General features: G+C 50.3%; 1 protein-coding gene across 1 annotated transcript; it reads right to left on the bottom strand.

Moving 5' to 3' along the window:
• Positions 1 to 13,583: 13,583 nt before the first annotated feature.
• C1qb (complement C1q B chain) lies at positions 13,584 to 18,326 on the bottom strand. Its single transcript, XM_012948530.2, has 3 exons — positions 18,208 to 18,326; positions 16,051 to 16,254; positions 13,584 to 14,324 (listed from the first exon to the last, which is right to left on the bottom strand). Exons 2-3 carry the CDS (start codon positions 16,229 to 16,231, stop codon positions 13,750 to 13,752), a joined length of 756 nt encoding a protein of 251 aa, XP_012803984.2. The 5' UTR covers positions 16,232 to 16,254; positions 18,208 to 18,326; the 3' UTR covers positions 13,584 to 13,749.
• Positions 18,327 to 18,340: the final 14 nt, after the last annotated feature.

Here is an 18,340-nt window from a genome sequence, read left to right as displayed (position 1 = left end):
TTTAGCCCTATATGCTTTCATGTCACTGTGACCATATACCAGACAGAAGCAATGTAACAGGGAATGGATTTATTTTAGCTCATGGTTCAGGGTATAGTCCATCACGGGGTCTATCTATAGTGGCTGGAATGACTGGGTCTATGGCAAAAGGACCTTATAGGCCATTACACCAATGGGGAGACAGGAAGCAGAGGGTTTGAGTTAGAAATAAGGCCGGCCTTTAACCCTGAAGGCCCACCAAGGCCTGACCCTAGAGGCTGATATTCACTAGCTAGGCTTTTTGTCCAAAAGTTTTCATAAACCCCACAAACAGTGCCACTAGTTGGGGACCAAGGATTCAAGCCCTTAGTCTGTGAGGGACATTCCACATTCAAACTGAAACATGCCAGGTCCAGGGATAGATCCAGGCAGAGGTCCTGGCACCCCCAAGAAGGAGGAGCCTAGCCAAGCCAGGGACAAGCCGCACTGGACAGACGAGGAGACAGCCTGAAGGAGAGTCACTTGTGGTAAGTAGGGGACTGTGGCGGGTACCCCTGCGCCATTCCCTGCCCCGGTGATTCATTTTAACGTCATTTCACCAAGAAGCACCATGTTCTTACCAGCTCGGTTCTCACTGGAGGGGCATCTAGGAACACCTGCATACAATACACAGTGTCTGGCTCCAATACCTCAGGGAGCTGGCCCTAGGTCTCCATGGCATGGAGCACGTGCTCTGGGCAGGGCACTGCCTGGGTACCTGACCCATGCTATCTCTCTCTCCTCTCTGTAAGCGTGCGGTGTGTTATGCATGCCTGTAAATGTATGTGTGTGCAAGTGTGTGTGCCGGTTGTGTGGAGGCCAGGGTTCAACAGTGGGTATCTTCTACCACTTTCTGTCTTATTCTTTGAGACAAGGTCTCTCACTGAACCTAGAGCTCATTGGTTCAGCCAGACTACTTTGTCAGCCCCAGGGAGCTTCCTATCTGCCCAGACCCTGGATTAAAGCTCCACCCTCACATCCAGCATTTCATATGGGTGCTGAAGTTCTGAACTTGGTTTGTGTGGCAAGCGCTTTACCCACAGAGCCATCTTCCCAGCCCCGTTTATCTCTTAATTAGCTCATAGACACACACTTCATCATTCCCATTTTAGAGATGAGGGAGTTGAGGCTCCCAGATCTAACAACTGCCCATCTGACAATGAACACACTAGAAATGTGTCCTTTCCGTCTTTACCCTGCACCCACATCCTCTCTCACCTCCCGACAGGTCCCAGGCTCCCACCACCATGACTTACTTAAACCAAGCCGTCTGGGGCCCGAGCCGGAAAGCAGAAGGAATGAGGATATATGTTTCAGGTGTCCTTCCCTGGAAACCAGCTGGGGCCAGGTCCCCGTGAGGCTGGCATTTATGCTCTGCCTTTAATCACATTAGCTGACATATTCTAAACAAGGCCTGCAGACACCTTGTTAATGAGGACCCAGCTGTCTCTCCCAGGGATACCTGTGAGCAGAGACAGCTGCCTTGGGGAGCAGGCAGCTAACTTGGGAATTGGAGCTGCAGACAGGCTGCACTGTGGTGGGGCTCTTCGACTCTCTTACACCCCACGATGAGCCCAGGATGTGTATGGGGTGATGGTGGGTCCCAAGATGGAGGGAGAGGGCAAACGGGTATTTTAATTGCCTTTTGTGGCTCATCTGAACCGCAGGTCTCATTCTATAGACAAGGCTACTAACACTTGCAGAGCACCACCATGCATGGTGCATGGGCGGTTCTCTGTTACAGCCCCTCTTTCCTGTGTGCCTACTGTGTTCTGAGAAGGTGTGTTACCCATGCTGGCTCACTTGACTCGGGCCCACATAAGCCAGGACTGGACTAGTTTTCAGTAACAGAAGAAGCTCAGAATGGATGGGGCTGACTTGCCCAAGGTCATACCACGGCAAAGTGGCCGAAGTAGAAATGAACTTGCTGTAGTTTGGATCCTTAAATCCTCCAAAGGCCCTTATCTTAGAGGCTTGGTCCTGAAGGTGATAGAACCTTCGAGAAGTGTGGCCTTGTGGAAGGTTCTTAGGTCACTGGGAGTCGTGGGAGCCCAGCCTCTCTTCCTCAGCTTGTGGTGTAAGCATTTTTGGTTGACTATATGATCCCCCTCCTTTGCCACCCAGCACCCTCACCAGAGGCCCAAACTGATCGGTTACCCAACCATGGCTTGGTATTGTTTGTTTGCTTTTGCAACAAGGTCTCCTGTACTCCTGGTTGGACTCCAACTTGCTGTGTAGCCCGGCTGGCCTTATAATAACTTTGCCTCTTCCTCCTACATGCTGGGGTCACGAGCATGCATCACCATGCCTGGATTCTAGTCATGGACTGGAACCTTCGAAGCTATGAGCCAAAACAACTCTTCTATAAGAGAATCACATCAGATACTTCATTATAGTGACAGAAAGCTGACTCACAAAGCTCTGTGGGGAGCCAGCAAGGCACCTGCATGGCACGTGGGCACCATGCCCAGCATCTTGAGGTGCTCCTGCCCCAGGGCCTTGCACATCCTTCACAGCTTGACTGCCCCATATGGGCAGCAGAACACAGGCAGGGAGGCAGAATGAGGGTGAGAGGGAGCTCCCCAAATCTGAGCTCTGAGCAGACCTGCTGGCCCTAGGTCTCCATGGCATGGTGGGGGTTAAGTCTCAGCTTCCTTGCCTCTGGATGGAGCAACAATGCCCATGTGTGGGGGGGAAGTATTGAATGGCTGATGTCTGTGTGACAGACACATTCATGACACTCAGCTAAGGCTCTCCCTGCCCGCCTTTGTTTCCCCTTAAAATGCCAAAGGCCTAGGAATATTCATCCCTTTTCTTTCCACCCAGGACATCATCCTGACACCCATCTGTCCCCCTTCCTCGTGTTCCACAGCTTGTCACTAGGCGTGACAGTTACATCTAGTATTCTCAGGGGAGGGGCTCTGGAGCCCCCACTTCCAAAATCTGAGGACTCTCTGCTCTTTTATTATACAGTGGTGTCATTTTTAGATAAAAGTTATCTTGGGGGCTGGAGAGATGGCTTAGCGATTAAGGCACATGCCCATGAAGCTTAAGGACCCAGGTTTGATTCTCCATATCCCACGTAAGCCAGATGCACATGATGGTGCATGTGTCTGGAGTTTGTTTGCAGTGGCTAGAGGCCCTGGTGTGCTCTTTCTCTCCCTTTCTCTCTGTCTCTAATAAATATAAAAAAATAAATCCTAAAAAAAAACTTATCTTGGGCAGGAGAGATGGCTTAGTGGTTAAAGGGCTTGTTTGTGAAGCCTTGGGACCCAGGTTCAATTCCCAAGTACCCACATAAGCCAGATGCACAAAGTGACGCATGCATCTGGAGTTTATTTGCAGTGGCTAGAGGCCATGGTGTGCCCATTCTTTCTCTCTCTCTCTGCCTCTTACTCTGTCTCACAAATAAATAAAATATTTAGCTGGGCGTGGTGGCACACACCTTTAATCCCAGCACTCGGGAGGTAGAGGTAGGTGGATTGCCATGAGTTTGAGGCCACCCTGAGACTCCATAGTGAATTCCAGGTCTGGGCTAGAGTGAGACCCTACCTCGGATAAAAAAAAAATTTTTAAAAACTTACCTTGTACACTTTATTAATTTTTGTGCAATGTGCTGTGGGGTGTTTGTGTATGTGTGATGCACACATATAGTTATGCCCTTCTGGTGCTCCACGTGCTTGCCCGTGTTAGGGGTTGCTCACCTGAGGCAGCAAGAGTAGAATGCCAGGCATCCTGTTCTGTCATTCTTCTACTTGGTCACGATTTGCGCCTGACTTTATTTTTATATTAATTTTGGAGCTTCGGAGTGCTCCGAAGATTCTCAAATCTCTGTGGGACTGGGTTTACAGGCATGTGTGGCCGCACGCAGCTGTTTTACATGGGATCTGGAATTTTGGAACTTGGGCAGTCTCAGGCCCTCGTGCTTGCGCCGGAAGTGCACTTACCCACTGAGCAGTCCAATCCTGGCACACCTTATTTATTATTCATTATTTATTTTCAAGGTAGAGCCTCACTCTAGTCTAGGCTGACCTGGAATTCACTATGTACTCTCAGTGTGGCCTTGAACTCACAGCAATTCTCCTATCTCTCCCTACCAAGTGCTGGGAGTAAGGGTGTGTTGCCACCACACTCAGCTTACCTTATTTTTAAAAATAAATTGATTTGGGCTGGAGAGATGGCTTAGCAGTTAAGGCACTTGCCTGTAAAGCCTAAGGACCTATGTTCTATATCTCTCCAGATTCCACATGAGCCAGACACACAAACATGGCACAAGTGCAAGGTCGCACATGTCCACTAGGTGGTGCAAGTGTCTGGAGTTTGATTTCAGTGGCTGAGGCCTGGCGCACCAATTCTCCCTCTCCCGCTCTAAAAAAAAAAAATAAATCTTTGTGTGTGTGTGTGTATGTGCATGCGCACACATGCACACATGAGGCTGTGTGTGTGCCAGAGCTCTTGCACAAAATCTAGATGCATGTGCCACTTTTTAAAAATTATTTATTTATTTATTTTCGGTTTTTCGAGGTAGGGTCTCACTCTAGCCAAGGCTGACCTGGAATTCACTATGGATTCTCAGGGTGGCCTCGAACTCACGGTGATACTCCTCCCTCTGCCTCCCAAGTTCTGGGATTAAAGGCGTGCGACACCATGCCTGGCTTACTTGTTTAGAGAGAGAGAGAATGGGTATGCCAGGGCCTCTAGCCACTGCAAACGAATCTGGCTTTACATGGGTACAGGGGAATCAAACCTGGGTCTTTGGGCTTTGCAGGCAAATGCCTTAACCATTAAGCCATCCCTCCAGTCTGCATGTGCCACTTTTTGTATGTAGCTTTACATGGGTGCTAAGGAATTGAACTTGAACCAGCAGGCTTTGTAAGTAAGTGCCTTTAACTACTAAGCCGTCTCCCTAGCCCCTATACTTTATTTTTTTAAAATTATTCCTTTACTTTTCAGGGCTGAGGATGGAACCCAGGGCCCAAGCATGCCAAGCAAGCTCTCTAGCACCCAGCTGCACTCCCAGACTCTTCCATATACGGTAAATCATCTCTAGATGACTTCTAATTCCTAGTGCAATGTCAATGTTATGCAAATAGTTCCCCAATCTTGCTTGGGGAACAATGAAGGACAGAGGAGTCTGTCCACGGTCAACATAGACACATCTCTCACAGGCCTGACGCTGGCGTGTAACTTGTGGTTGTGGTGGAGGTTGGAGGTACCGGGGGAGATGGAAGGCAGGTTGTTCCTGGCTGCAGCCCCTGTGCGTGATGAGGTAAGTGATATGAGTCAGGCAGTCACTTAGGAAGCTGACACGCATACGCTCACTCAGTCACTTGATAGATGCGGCCCTCCGCTCTCTCTGGGCCTCAGAAGGCTGGCTTCCGGGTTCCTTTGTCCCCTCCTGCGTCTTGGCTGGGTTCTGTGTAAGGGAATATTTTCCATAGGTGAGGTGTTAATGGGGACTGGACCACTGTTTCCTCCCTGTTCAGTGACCTGGGACAGCTCTCTGCCTTTTCCCTGTGGAATCATCACACAGAACCCTCCCCTAGCTTTTATTATTATTCCTATCTGAGAGGAATAGGCAGAGATACACAGAGAGAGAATGGGCACACCAGGGCTTCCAGCCACTGCAAATGAACTCCAGATGCATGTGTCCCCTTGTGGGTCCTTTGGATTTGCAGGCAAGTGCCTTAACCACTAAGCCATCTCTCCAGTCCTTTAATTTTTTTAATTTATTCATTTGCAAGCTGAGAGAGATAGAGAGAAGAGAGACAGACAGAGACAGAATGGGCATGCCAGGGCTCCTAGCCACTGCAAACGAATTCCAGAAACATGTGCCCCTTGCGCATCTGGCTTATGTGGGTCCTGGGGAATCGAACCTGGGTCCTTTGGCTTTGCAGGCAGGTGCCTTAACTGATAAGCCGCCTCTCTAGACCATGCCTCTAGCTTTTATTGGCAGATTTGGAGAAGACCCGAGAATAAATTGATCTCACTCAGTCCCCTCCTTCTGTGGGCAGGTCAAGGCTCAGAGAGGACTTGTGACTTGTCTGAGGCCACACAGTAAGTCAGGTTCCAAAGCTAGCCTAGAACTGAGAGCTCTGGACTTCTGGATCTTCCTCCTTGGCCAGATCCCTTCACTGTGGGTGTCCCTCCCTGGGTGGGCTCTGCTGGCTCTCTTGAACAAACACCCCCTTTTCTCCTGCATCTGGCTAACAGGGCAGTCTATGAGAATGCCTCCTGGCTATGTACAAAAATAAACTCAGCTTGCAGCTTGCTGGGGCAGGAGGGCGTGCATTTGTGTGTGTCTCGGGATGGGAGGAGGCAGTGCACCTGGCTCTGGGTTGTCACAGGAGACCAGCAAGGCTAGGGTGTGGAGGACAACCAGGAGCGAGGCTCTGTGCCCAGCACGGGGAAAGAGATGAGACCCTTGAGTCCTGTGCTTCACTCTTGTGTCCCAGCATGGCTAGCACATCGCTCCCGCAACCTCTCGACCAGCTCCCATGTACCCCCTCCCGCCCACCCTGCCAATGAGAATTTCGGCTATAGCAGATCACAGGGCTCGGCCACTGCTTCCCACCTCAGCCGCTGAAAGTGAGACCCCAGCTCAGCACTGTCCCATCCTCCAAAAGCTTGTTGGGAAAGCCAATCTTCACACCCTAGCTCAGACCTACAGAATCAGATCTCCATTCTAGTGAGACCCCAGCTGATGTGTGCTTTCATTTCTGTTTTGAGACAAAGTCTTTATATATAGCCTAGGCTGGCTTCAGACTTTCTATCTTCCTGCTTCAGCCTCCCAGCGCTGGCATCACAGGTATGTACCACCAGATCTGGTTTACTTGACTGGTGTGTGTGTGTGTGTGTGTGTGTGTGTGTGTGTGTGTGTGTGTGTGCTTTAAAATTGAAGGAGGGCTGGAGAAATGGTTTAGTGGTCAAGGAGCTTGCCTGCAAAGCCAAAGGACCTAAGTTCAATTTCCCAGAACCCATGTAAGCCAGATGCACAAGGTGGCACATGTTTCTGGAATACATTTGCAGGGCTGAAGGCCCTGGTGTGCCCATTCTCTCTCTAAATGAATAATTTTTTTTAATGGAAGGAGCCAGAGCTGGGAAGTGGCTCCGTGAGTCTGGCAAGTATGAGAACCCAAGTTCAGTCCCCGGTACCCATGTAAATGCCACGCATGAGAGTGCATGGCTGTAATTCCAGTACTAGGGAAATGGAGACAGGACGATCCCTGGGACATAATGGCTGGCCAGTGTAGTCTATTGGTGAGCTCCAGGCCAACAAAAGACGCTGTCTCAAGAAGACGTGGATGGTATTCCTGAGGACGACACCCAACGTTGTCCTCTGGCCTCCACATGAATGCACATACATGTGCACATGCGCACACACCACACACAGAGACATGAAAAAAAAATTGGAAGAGCCCCACAACAACTCGCCATTGCAGCCAGTTGATGAAACCTTGGAGAACCTTCTGTGGCCAGATACTCTATGCACGGGTCCCCATGTGACCTCGGTGGCATGCTGGGATGGGTGTCCTTATCATTCCCATGTTGCACACAAGGAAATTAGCCCAGATCCATCAAGGAATTAGCCCAAGAACACATAGCTTATAAATGGCAGAGACAGGATTTGAACTCGGCTTCTATACCCTACCCCCAGACTTTCTTCGCTTGAAGCATTTCTCCTCCTGTGTGGGCGTTGGACAGGAAATTTCTCTCCCTTTTCCTGGTCCCCAGAAAACCACTGGACCCCTGGGGGAAGGCAGGGTCTACTGCTGTTGCTAGCATTCATGTCCCTTTGCTTGGATGTGTGAAGGGGCCTCCAGCACGGGAGCCACCTGGACCTTTGACAAAGGTGCAGATTCCCAGATCAGGTTTTTGTCTGTGGAGCAGGATTTCACTGTGTAACCTAGGCTGGCCTTGAACTTATGGCACTGTGCCTACTTCAGTCTCCTAAGTTCTGTGATTACAGGTATTTGACACCACACACAGCCAGCCCAGCTCTGGTGGAGTGAGGACCACTGGGACAGGAGGACAGGACCAACCACTGGCAAGGGTCTGGGGAAGGTGTTGTCCACTGTAGCTGGAAATCTGGCAGTACCCCAGCCACATGGCATGGGCCTTGCTATGTCCATTTCACCATCGAGAGCACAGATGCTGGGCATGTCTTCCTGTCCATATCCCAGAGTTGGAATGTGGCAGGCTACCAATGGAAGAAATGCTGCTTAGGAGACAGGTGGCTCTGGGTTCAGATCCTTTGTACCTTTCTTCCAAGTTTAGAGCCATTCTAGGGTCCACAACAGGACAGCAATCTCTACCACAAGGCCAAATCCCACCACTGGCTAGCTGAGAATGGCCTTCATGTTACTTTTGGCATCTCTGTGGAGGTGTGTGTAGAATGTTGTGTGTTCTGGGTTGTATGCACAAGCATTGCGCAGAGGCACATGCCCCTGCGCGTGCATGCCAGAACCCTAAGAGAACATTGAGAGCCCTCCTCTTGTTGCTCACCTCCATGTTTCTTTGAGATGGATTCTCTCAGTCAACCTGGAGCTGCTGCATTTGATCAGCAAGTCCCAGTAATTCTCTAATCTCTAACCAAGACAGGACTTGGGTTTCAGACATATGTCATCATGCCCAGATTTTGATTTGGGTACTGGGGAATCAAACTTGTGCCAGTTCAGTCTTCAAATTAAAACTATTATTATTTTTATTTATTTGAGAGACAGAGATAAAGATGCAGAGAGAGAGGAAGAGAGGGCGGGGAGGAAGAGAAAATGGGCACACCAGGGCTTCTAGCCACGCAAACAAACTTCAGATGCATGTACCACCTTGTGCATCTTGCTTAGATGGTTATCTGGGAATAGAACCTGGATCCTTAGGCTTTGCAGGCAAGCACCCTAAATGCTAAGCTATCTCTCCAGCCTAGTCTTCAAATTTTTAAGTGGGTGAAAAAAATAAAAGAAAACCATTTTGTGGCACAAGGAAATTATGTAAAACTCAGATTTCATAAAGTTGTATTGGAAGTAAGGTAGGGAGGTGCACACCTGTAACCTGGGCCTGAGGCAGAAGGATGGTGGGTTTGAAGCCAGCTTGGGCTACATTGTGGGACTGTGCCCCCCAAAAAGTATTGGAATATAACCATCATTTTTTATATATACAGTCATCCCCAGTCTCCAGGAGATGGGATCCAGAATTCCCTCAAGGATCTCAGAATCCACAAATACTCGTGCCCTGCACAGACTAGGAAAGACATAGTATTTGCATAGAACCTATGCACAGCCTCCTGGGTACTTACATCGTTTCTAGATGATTTATTGTGCCTAACTCGATGTAAACGCTGTGTAAACAGTCACACTGGGTTGTTTAGTGGATAATGGCAAGATAGAAATGTCTGTACATGTTTAGTGCAGATGTGACTTTCCCTCATATATTTTCCATCTTTGCTCAGGGAAACCACCGGTTCAGAACCCACACATCTAGAGGATCAGCTCTATATTATTTATGTGGATTGTCTTGCTATAAAACAGCACACAGCGAGGCGTAGTGGTGCACACCTTTACTCTCAGTACTGGGGAGGCTGAGGTAGGAGGAATGCCGTGAGTTCGAGGCCACCCTGAGACTACATAGTGAATTCCAGGTCAACCTGGGCAAGAGCGAGACACTACCTTGAAAATCAAACAAACAAAAAGAGCATAGAGTAGTTGTAAACAGAGAATCTACAACCCTTAAAGTCCAAAGTATTTCCTGGCTTTTTTTTTTTTTTTTTTTTGGTTTTTCGAGGTAGGGTCTCACTCTAGCCCAGGCTGACCTGTAATTCGCTATGTAGTCTCAGGGTGGCCTCGAACTCTCAGCGATCCCCCTGCCTCTGCCTCCCAAGTGCTGGGATTAAAGGTGCACGCCACCATGCCAGGCTTATTTTTTGGTTGTTGAAACAGGCTCTGATGTCCAAACTTGTCTTGAATTCTTTATGTGGTGGGTAATTAGCTTTAATTCCTGATCCTCCTGCCTCCACCTTCTGTATTACAGGCATGCACCACAACACTAGGCTTTATGTAGTACTGGGGATTGAACCCAGGGCTTTGTGCATGTGAGACAAGCACTCTACAAACTGAGATCCATCCGCAACCTCTAGACCTCCTATATTTTTTAAATTTAATTAATTTATTTATTTGAGAGAAGGAGAGAGAAAGAGGGAGAATGAGAGAAAGAGAGAGAGAATGGGTGTGCCAGGGCCTCCAGCCACTGTAAACAAACTCCAGACACATGCGCCCCCCTTGCATCTGGCTTACGTGGGTCCTGGGGAATCGAACCTGGATTCTTTGGCTTTGCAGGCAAATGCCTTAACTGTTAAGCCATTTCTTTAGCCCTTGGTTCTGTTTTTTTAAAAAATATTATTTTTTAAATTTATTTATTTATTTTTTATTTATTTATTTGAGAGCAATAGAGAGAGAAAGAGACATAGAGAGAGAGAATGGGCGCACTAGGGCTTCCAGCCACTGCAAACAAACTCCAGGCGTGTGTGCCCCTTGTGCATCTGGCTAATGTGGGTCCGGGGGAATCGAGCCTCGAACCAGGGTCCTTAGATTTCACAGGCACGCGCTTAACTGCTAAGCCATCTCTCCAGCCCTAAAAAATATTTATTTGCAAATGGAAAGAGAGAGAGAGAAAGACACAGAGAGAAAATGGGCTTGCCAAAGCTCTGGGTTCAATTCCCAATACTACATACATAAAACCAAGTGTGGTGATGCATGCCTGTAATCCAGGAGTAAAGGCAGGAGGATCAGGAGTTCCAGGTCATTGCCTACCACTCTGTGCATTTGGCATTTAGTGGGTACCAGTGAATTGAACCTGGGCCGCCAGGCTTTTCAAGCCAGCGCCTTTAATTACTGAGTTATCGCCCTCAAGCCTCTTTTTGGTTCTTCGCAGATAAAAGTTCGTCCCTCTCCCTAGGCTGGAGGACTACCTCTCCAGTACTGCTGTGTTGGTTTGTGCTGTGGATGGAACCCAGGGCTTTGCCGTGCTGGATGTCTGCTGTACCATGGAGCGCTACCTCCACCGCTTACAGTTCTAACTCAGCCTCCGGAACTCCCCAAGGCCTGTTCAGGCAGGTTGCTGCTGCTTCTCCCACCACAGAATTCCTGCTTCTGCTGGTCCCAGGTGGGACCAGAGAATCCATTTCTAGCAAGTTCCCTGGGGAAGGTAAAGCTGAGGACGACACTTGGGCAATCCTGGTTTGGGATTTTTGGGTCTTCAGAACTCACCAGCAGTCTCACCCTGGAGGTTCACTGCCCATTCAGAGAGTGGGAAGGGCAGAGAGGGGGCGGAGCTTCCAGGTGCCACCTGACCCTGGGCAGTCTGTCCTTCTCCTGCTGTCTGCTTCCCCAGGTGGCAGCGAGCTTAGAGCTGACCCTGATACTCACAGAGACATTTCAGAGCATTAATGCAGCTGGACACTGTGGTGCACACCTGTCATCTCCGCACTGGGGAGGCAGAGGCAGGATGAACACTGTGAATTCAAGGGCAGCCTCAGCTGCATAGTGAATTCTAAGCCAGCCTGCACTTTGGAGTAAGGCCCTGTCTCACAAACGAAAATGACAAAACCTTAGAATTGCCCAACTCTACTGAGCGTGACTATTTCTAGGAATGTCATCCAAGAAAAGAATCAAGGCTATCTACCAGGGCATCCTTGCCACACTGTCTGAAGGGAAATAAAACAGGAAACTGGGGAGCATCCACTTGGCTACAGTCATAGCTGGTAAACACCCAGGCAGGGGCTAGGGAGATGGCTCAGTGGCTAAAGCATTTGCCAGGCAACTCTGAGTACTTGAGTTCGGTTCCTTAGGCCCCACATAAAAGCCAAATGTTGTGACACATTTCATGATCTCAAGGCACCTATGGGGAGAAGGGAGACAGAAGCAGAGGAATTTCCCAGAAGCTTGCAGACAGAGCTGTGAGTGACAAGTGACCTTGGGTCTGAATGAAGCGGAACCCAAAGTGGTTCTCCGCCTTCCACGGGTCTGCTGTGGTATACGTGCATACACACATCCCAAATAAGGAGGGGCTTAGAAGTAGGCATTTTGGGGTTCCAGTGAGGGAGATGGGTGGCCATGAAGTGACCACCCAGATGAAGCCTATGCCAGACCTGAACTGACAAGGCTCAGAGGAGGGAGAGCTGGACTTGGCTCCCCTCCGGGGAGGAGATGTGGCCTGAATGGAAGTCTAAAGGCTGGCGGCCGGCTTCTAGGCGGGGGCAACTCACTAGAGCGAGATCGCCACCGGGGGGAAGCATGGCTTGGTATGTGATGGCAAGGCGGGACTAGGGAGATGGCTCCAAGGTTAAGGGTGCTTGCGGCTGAAGTATGAGGAGACTGCCAAGTTTGTCTCCCCAAAACCCATATAAAAAACCAGGCATGGTCATGCACATCTGTGAGTCTGGTCCATGGGGGAAGAGACCCGAGCGTCCCCGAGACTCACTGATGAACGGTAGCTCTTGGTTGAGGGGGAGACCCTGTCTCAAGGAAATCCACACATGTAATAAGAAAAAGACACCTACCATTCTCCGGATTCCATACACACGTGCACACACCACACACATACATGCAAGAAAAATAATAAAGATAGCCAGACCCAGTCTCTTGGGCAGGACTCTATCCAGTGGGCACTGGGGAGCTGTGGAAGGTTTTTGAGCAGAAGAGTGAAATTTGTTCCAGCAGAAGAGTGAAATTTGTTCCAGCTGGATGATCTAGCTTGTGTTAACCGGGGAAGACACTGAGGGTGGCCATGCAGGGAAAGCCCAAGGTCAAGAGACTTCCAAGAAGGAACCTTTTTTTTTTGTTGTTTTATTTTGTTTTTGTGGTGGTTGTTGTTGTTTGTTTGTTTGTTTGCTTTTTAAAATTTTTTTGTTGTTCATTTTTTATTTATTTATTTGAGAGTGACAGACACAGAGAGAAAGACAGATAGAGGGAGAGAGAGAGAGAATGGGCGCGCCAGGGCTTCCAGCCTCTGCAAACGAACTCCAGACGCGTGCGCCCCCTTGTGCATATGGCTAACGTGGGACCTGGGGAACCGAGCCTCGAACCGGGGTCCTTAGGCTTCACAGGCAAGCGCTTAACCACTAAGCCATCTCTCCAGCCCCAAGAAGGAACCTTTGACTGGCGGATTTGAAGCTATTATGCAAAGACCACGAGGGGCTGACACAAGCATTGCCCAAGAAAAGGGCTCAAGGCCTGTGGACAGACCCGCCTGGGCCCCAGCTCTACTGTAAGATTGTAGACAATTCTCCTAGCCTCAGGCCTCAGGTTCCCCCCTCTGTAAGCTACGGTTGAAGCATAGTATCCTCAAGCAGGAGCGAGAGGTCAAAGGAAAGTAAAGGAAAGGATGGAGCCAGCTCTAGGAGTATCATAACTATTCTGGTGCCTCCTTCTACTGTGTGTTGGCCCAGAGCGACACAGATCGTGTGGCTTCCAATTAGCTGGAGATTCTTTCAGAGGTCATCCACTCATTCATTCACTCATTGTTCAGTCGTTCTTTGACCAGCAATTTCTGTGCCCCTACTAAGTGCCAGGTGCTGGAACTCAAACCCAAGCCCTTTGGCCTGGAAGAGTTTATTTTCTCATTCATTTGGATACATCCACCAAGCTCTGCTCTGGGCTTTGGCCAGTCAAGGGTACAGGAAGGATTGCTGGTGGGGGAGGCTTGGGACGGTGATAAACAGGTGTGATTCAGCCCCACGGGTCACCCCTCAACGTCAGGGAAGAGTAGGAACCCAGAGAAAATGCTGTTGGCACCCTCAATGCCCAGCAGGGAGTTCTTTTCAGTGGCCTGCAGGAACACCACCTCCTCCTTCTCCAGCTTGAGGACCACTCCTCCCGTGGTGACCTGGAAGGTGTTCAGGGCGTAGTCGCAAAAGGTGAGTAATTTCTGCATCTTCTCCCGGCCGTGGACAAGGTTCACACACAGACTCCCTCGGGAGCTGGCATGGTAGGTGAAATAGTAGAGACCTGGCACCTTGCAGACGAACTTGCCGGCCCGTGGCTCAAAATTGTTGTTCACGTTGGTGATCACTCTGTCAAAGCGGATGGCCTGGTCCCGTCGCAGGGGATTGTTGATGGTCCTCAAGGCGGAGAAAGCGACTTTCTGTGTGGCCTTGTAGTCTCCTGAATCCCCCTTGGGACCACGGGGCCCAGGGGGCCCTGGTGCACCTTTAGGGCCAATGGGACCCTTGGGGCCAACTTTGCCTGGATTCCCAGGAGTCCCTGGGTCCCCCTTCTCTCCAAACTCACCGTGGTCTCCGGCCATCCCCGGGAGCCCTGGAAAACGAGTCAAGAGAAAAGAAGGCGGCTTGGGAAATGGTTCAGCAGGTAGAGCTTGTCATTCAAGCAAGAGGACCTGCGTGCAGATCCCCAGTGCCCACGTGAATGACAGTACACAGTGGAGCACACCTATAATCCCAGCACTCAGGAGGCAGAGATGGGCAGATCTTCATGGGAAGCTGGTTAGCTAGAACAACCAAATCAGTGAGCTCTGGGTTCAATGCAAGACCCTGCCTCAATAGAGGTGGGCAGTGGGGCTAGACAGGTGGCTTAGCAGTTAAGGTGCTTGCCTGTGAAGCCTAAGGACCCATGTTAGACTCTCCAGGTCCCATGTAAGCCAGACGCACAAGGTGGTGCAAGCGTGCCAGGTGGCACATGCACACAAGATGGCACACACGTCTGGAGTTCAATTGTAGTGACTGGAGGCCCTGGTGTGCCAACTCTCTCTCTCTCAAAAAAAAAAAAAAAAACGCCAAAAAAAGGTAGGCAGTGACTGAGGAAGACATTGACCTTTGGCCTCTATAACACATGCACCCACACACATGTGAACATGAGTACACATGCATACCACATATACATGGAGAGGGAGAGAGAGAGAGAGAGAGAGAGAGAGAGAGAGAGAGAGAGATGGACTACAGGCCTTGGTGATCAAAGAACAACGTTGGGATGGGATCTTGGGTGGTCACCTAGCTCTCTCTGGGATCAGCTGCCTATCTGTAAAATACTGGGAGTGTCAAAGAAGGCCCCTAAGTCTTCTTCCAGGCTAGCTCTCTGGCTGTGGGTTGGGTTTGATAGTCTGGGGTACTGATGCCCAGAGGAAGAGCAGTGGCACCCTTGTGGGGAAGATGCCACCCCTGCCTTTGTCCCCAGCTTACACAGTACCCTTCTCAGACTTAAGCCTAGAGCAGGGGTAGTGAATTCACAGCACACATGCCATCCTCTCCCTCTCCTCGCTCTTGGCAGACATGCTTAATCAATCACAGCATGCCTGTAGCTGCCCCTAGATGTGGATGGCCCTCTTGTTTTCCAGCCACTGCTCCAAGCAGCCATGGCTCTTGGCTTGGCTCAGTATAAGACAGAAAATACCCCTAATAGAAAAACAGAGTACAGTGCCAAGAGCATGGCCCTTGTGGACAAAGACATGCGTCTGGAGTCACACCTGCCATCATGAGTTGGGCCACCTTTACACAGTGAGCCTCATTCTTGGGGGCTCGGCATTCTCATCTGTAAAATGGTTTCAGGGTTCTGTGAGAAATAAATGAACTTCTGGGAGGAGGAAGGCTGCCAAGGGACACCAAACCCTCAGGCTAAATGAGGGCGGGGGGGGGAAACATTGCGCTTACAGAGGGGTAGCCAGGGTGGGGGAGTCCCTCAAGCCCTTAAAAGTATCATTGTTCCTGCTGACAGTTGAGGAAGTAACCATCCGGAAGTCAGGTCAGCCCAAGACTTGAGGGGCTACATGGTGTTCTGCCTCCTGGGACAGAGAGGAAGGACACCCCCCCGCAATCTGGTCAAAGCCTCGATATTAATTTCTGTGAGAAAGACAGTAGCCTTTCCATGTATCAGGTTTCCTGTTTGCAAAACAGCCATCCGAAATCCCTCTGGGCACCGTTAGTGGGTTTGTTAGTGCTTTTGCAGTCTTTAAGGCTGGCGGCTGTGACTCGGGAAGGGAGAGGTGGGGCTTTAGCCAGGGACACTAGTGTGTCCCCAATACATGCAGTACCTTTTTCTCCCTTTATCCCTGGGGTCCCAGGTTGACCATCAGATCCAGGTATCCCAGGGATGCCGGGGATGCCAGGGATGGCAGGGGGTCCTGTGCAGCTGCTCTGGGCCCAGGACACATGGAGCAGGCGCAGGAGCAGCAGCAGTAGCAGCATGGAGACTTGGTCCTGTGGGATCTTCATCACCACGCTGGCCCGGCAGCCTCCTGCAGGGCGAGAAGATGGGAGTGTTACCACCATGGTGACGTCCAGGATTCATTCATAAATCCATCCCTTCATTCATCCATCCACCTATCTGTCCATCCATCCATCCATCCATCCATCCATCCATTTCTCCATCATCTCTCCAAACATTCATCTATTCACTATCTAACATCCATCCATTCATATTTTCATTATTCACATATCTAACCACCCATCGAGTCATTGAGCATGCGTACTCATCAGGGAAACTGATAGCAAGAGGGAGACTCCATGGGGTGGAGCCCATATGAATGCTGGACTCATTCTAGGGTTCACATCCCTCACAACCCCAGGTGTGGGTGCAGCAGCCACTTGTCATCCTCAGAGCATCATCACATGGTGGGAACATTATCTCTTCACCTAAAAGGACACCAAAGCTCAGAGATGCCAAGTCACATGTTTAAGTCACATGGTAAGGGGATGGGGCCAATATCCCTGCCAGCATTCCAGGCCACCTCTCTCTGCTTACAGCATAATCTCAGATTCCTTGAGGGCTGCAGCTTTGGTGAGAGAAACATGTGTCCCCCTTTCTGATCCCAGGGGACTGGGGAGAAGGGGATGGGCTGTTTTGAGCACATCAGCCATCCCCACCTCGTAAGCCTTAGTTAGGTCAAAGCTTTTCCTCCTTGAAGGAAGTGCCACCTGCCTCCCAGGCAACTGTGGGTACCCAGGTGAGTTTCACAGGAGGCCAGACTCTCCTTAGGACCTGCTGCGTCCTCAGAGCAGCTGGGGAAGAGGGTCGTGACAACTCGCCTGGTTTGCAGGTAAGGTAACTGAAGTTTGACAGAATGCACTGACCACCAGCACCCAGAGAGCTGCTCAGAGGTGGGACTTCTCTCTGGCTACAGTCTACTGTCCCATGCAATGGGAACGATGCTGAGCTTAGCCTCACAGGGTCAGGTGAAGGTGGATAAGTGACGGCTCACAGCACAGCCTGGTGTGTTGAACGGGCTCAATGCATGTTTACTGTTTGCTTACCACCATCATAGGCAGGAATGCCTGAGTGTGAGAAAGGACTGGTTGGTTGCTTTAGGAAATTGGCTCAGGTAGATAGAGAGGGAGTGAGTAGGAAGATCTCCATTCTAGCCCATATCAGATCCTTAAATGCCAGAATTGGGTGGGGGGGCTTTCAAATCCTCCTAGTTGGACCACTTATTGTTCCCCACCAGCCCACCATCATAGCCCTCCATCTCCCTCCAGCCCCAACAGAGACTCACATCAGCTTGACTCTGAACTCCCCTCTGCTCCTGCCTGGCTATGTGACCTCATACTGGTACTTTAACCTCACTGGTCTCTTTGGCAAGGTTCATTTCTGTCCACTGGAGCTGTCAGTGGCTTAAATGAGACGGCAGGAGGAGGTCCCTCAGGCAGCGTGAAAGCGCTCCTGTCTTTTGCAGACATTGCCCCGTCACTCAGGGCTACCCTACGACTCTCTCCAACTCGGGCTGCACATCAAATAATGTCCTTGCAGGGGCAAGTGTGAGCAGGAGACTGCAAAGAATGAGCAGAGCAAGGGGCTGGGAGCACGTGAGGCTGGGGGAGGATCCAGGTTCTTATCCCTCCTCTGCCTTGTCTCCTTGAGGGCTCACTGCACTCCTTGAAAAGTTCTATTCTCTCAGGAGGGAATTCTGGGCTCTGAGTGATTAGACAAACAGGATGCAAGAGGCAGAAGCTGGATACAGCTCAAATCTCTGTGACCCCCCCCAAGGACTCAAAGCTGGGGACCCTCATTCCAGGCTGCCTGCCTATCTTCCTGGGTTCCAGGAAACCACAGACCCCCAGTTTAGTCCAAAGAATCTGCACTATGGGGCTGGGATTAGGCCCAGTGATCAGCCCAGCTAAGTACCCTAGGTGTTCAAAGGCAGGAGACAAGGCCTGCACGTGGACCCCCACCCTCCCTCATTCTTTGCACTCACCCAGACACTTGGTAGCTTGGTGCCTGATACTCCTGGGTCAGGCAGCAGTAGGACCCGGAGCCAGAAGCCTTCTGTTCTCCATCAAAGCAGAAGTTCAGCTCCCTAGGGGGAGGAAGGGCCTTCTCCTGGTGTC

Source organism: Jaculus jaculus, chromosome 5 (assembly GCF_020740685.1).
Source record: "Jaculus jaculus isolate mJacJac1 chromosome 5, mJacJac1.mat.Y.cur, whole genome shotgun sequence".
Taxonomy (NCBI): domain Eukaryota; kingdom Metazoa; phylum Chordata; class Mammalia; order Rodentia; family Dipodidae; genus Jaculus; species Jaculus jaculus.
Note: the sequence above shows the minus strand (reverse complement) of the source record. Positions and strands in the feature narration are given on the sequence as shown.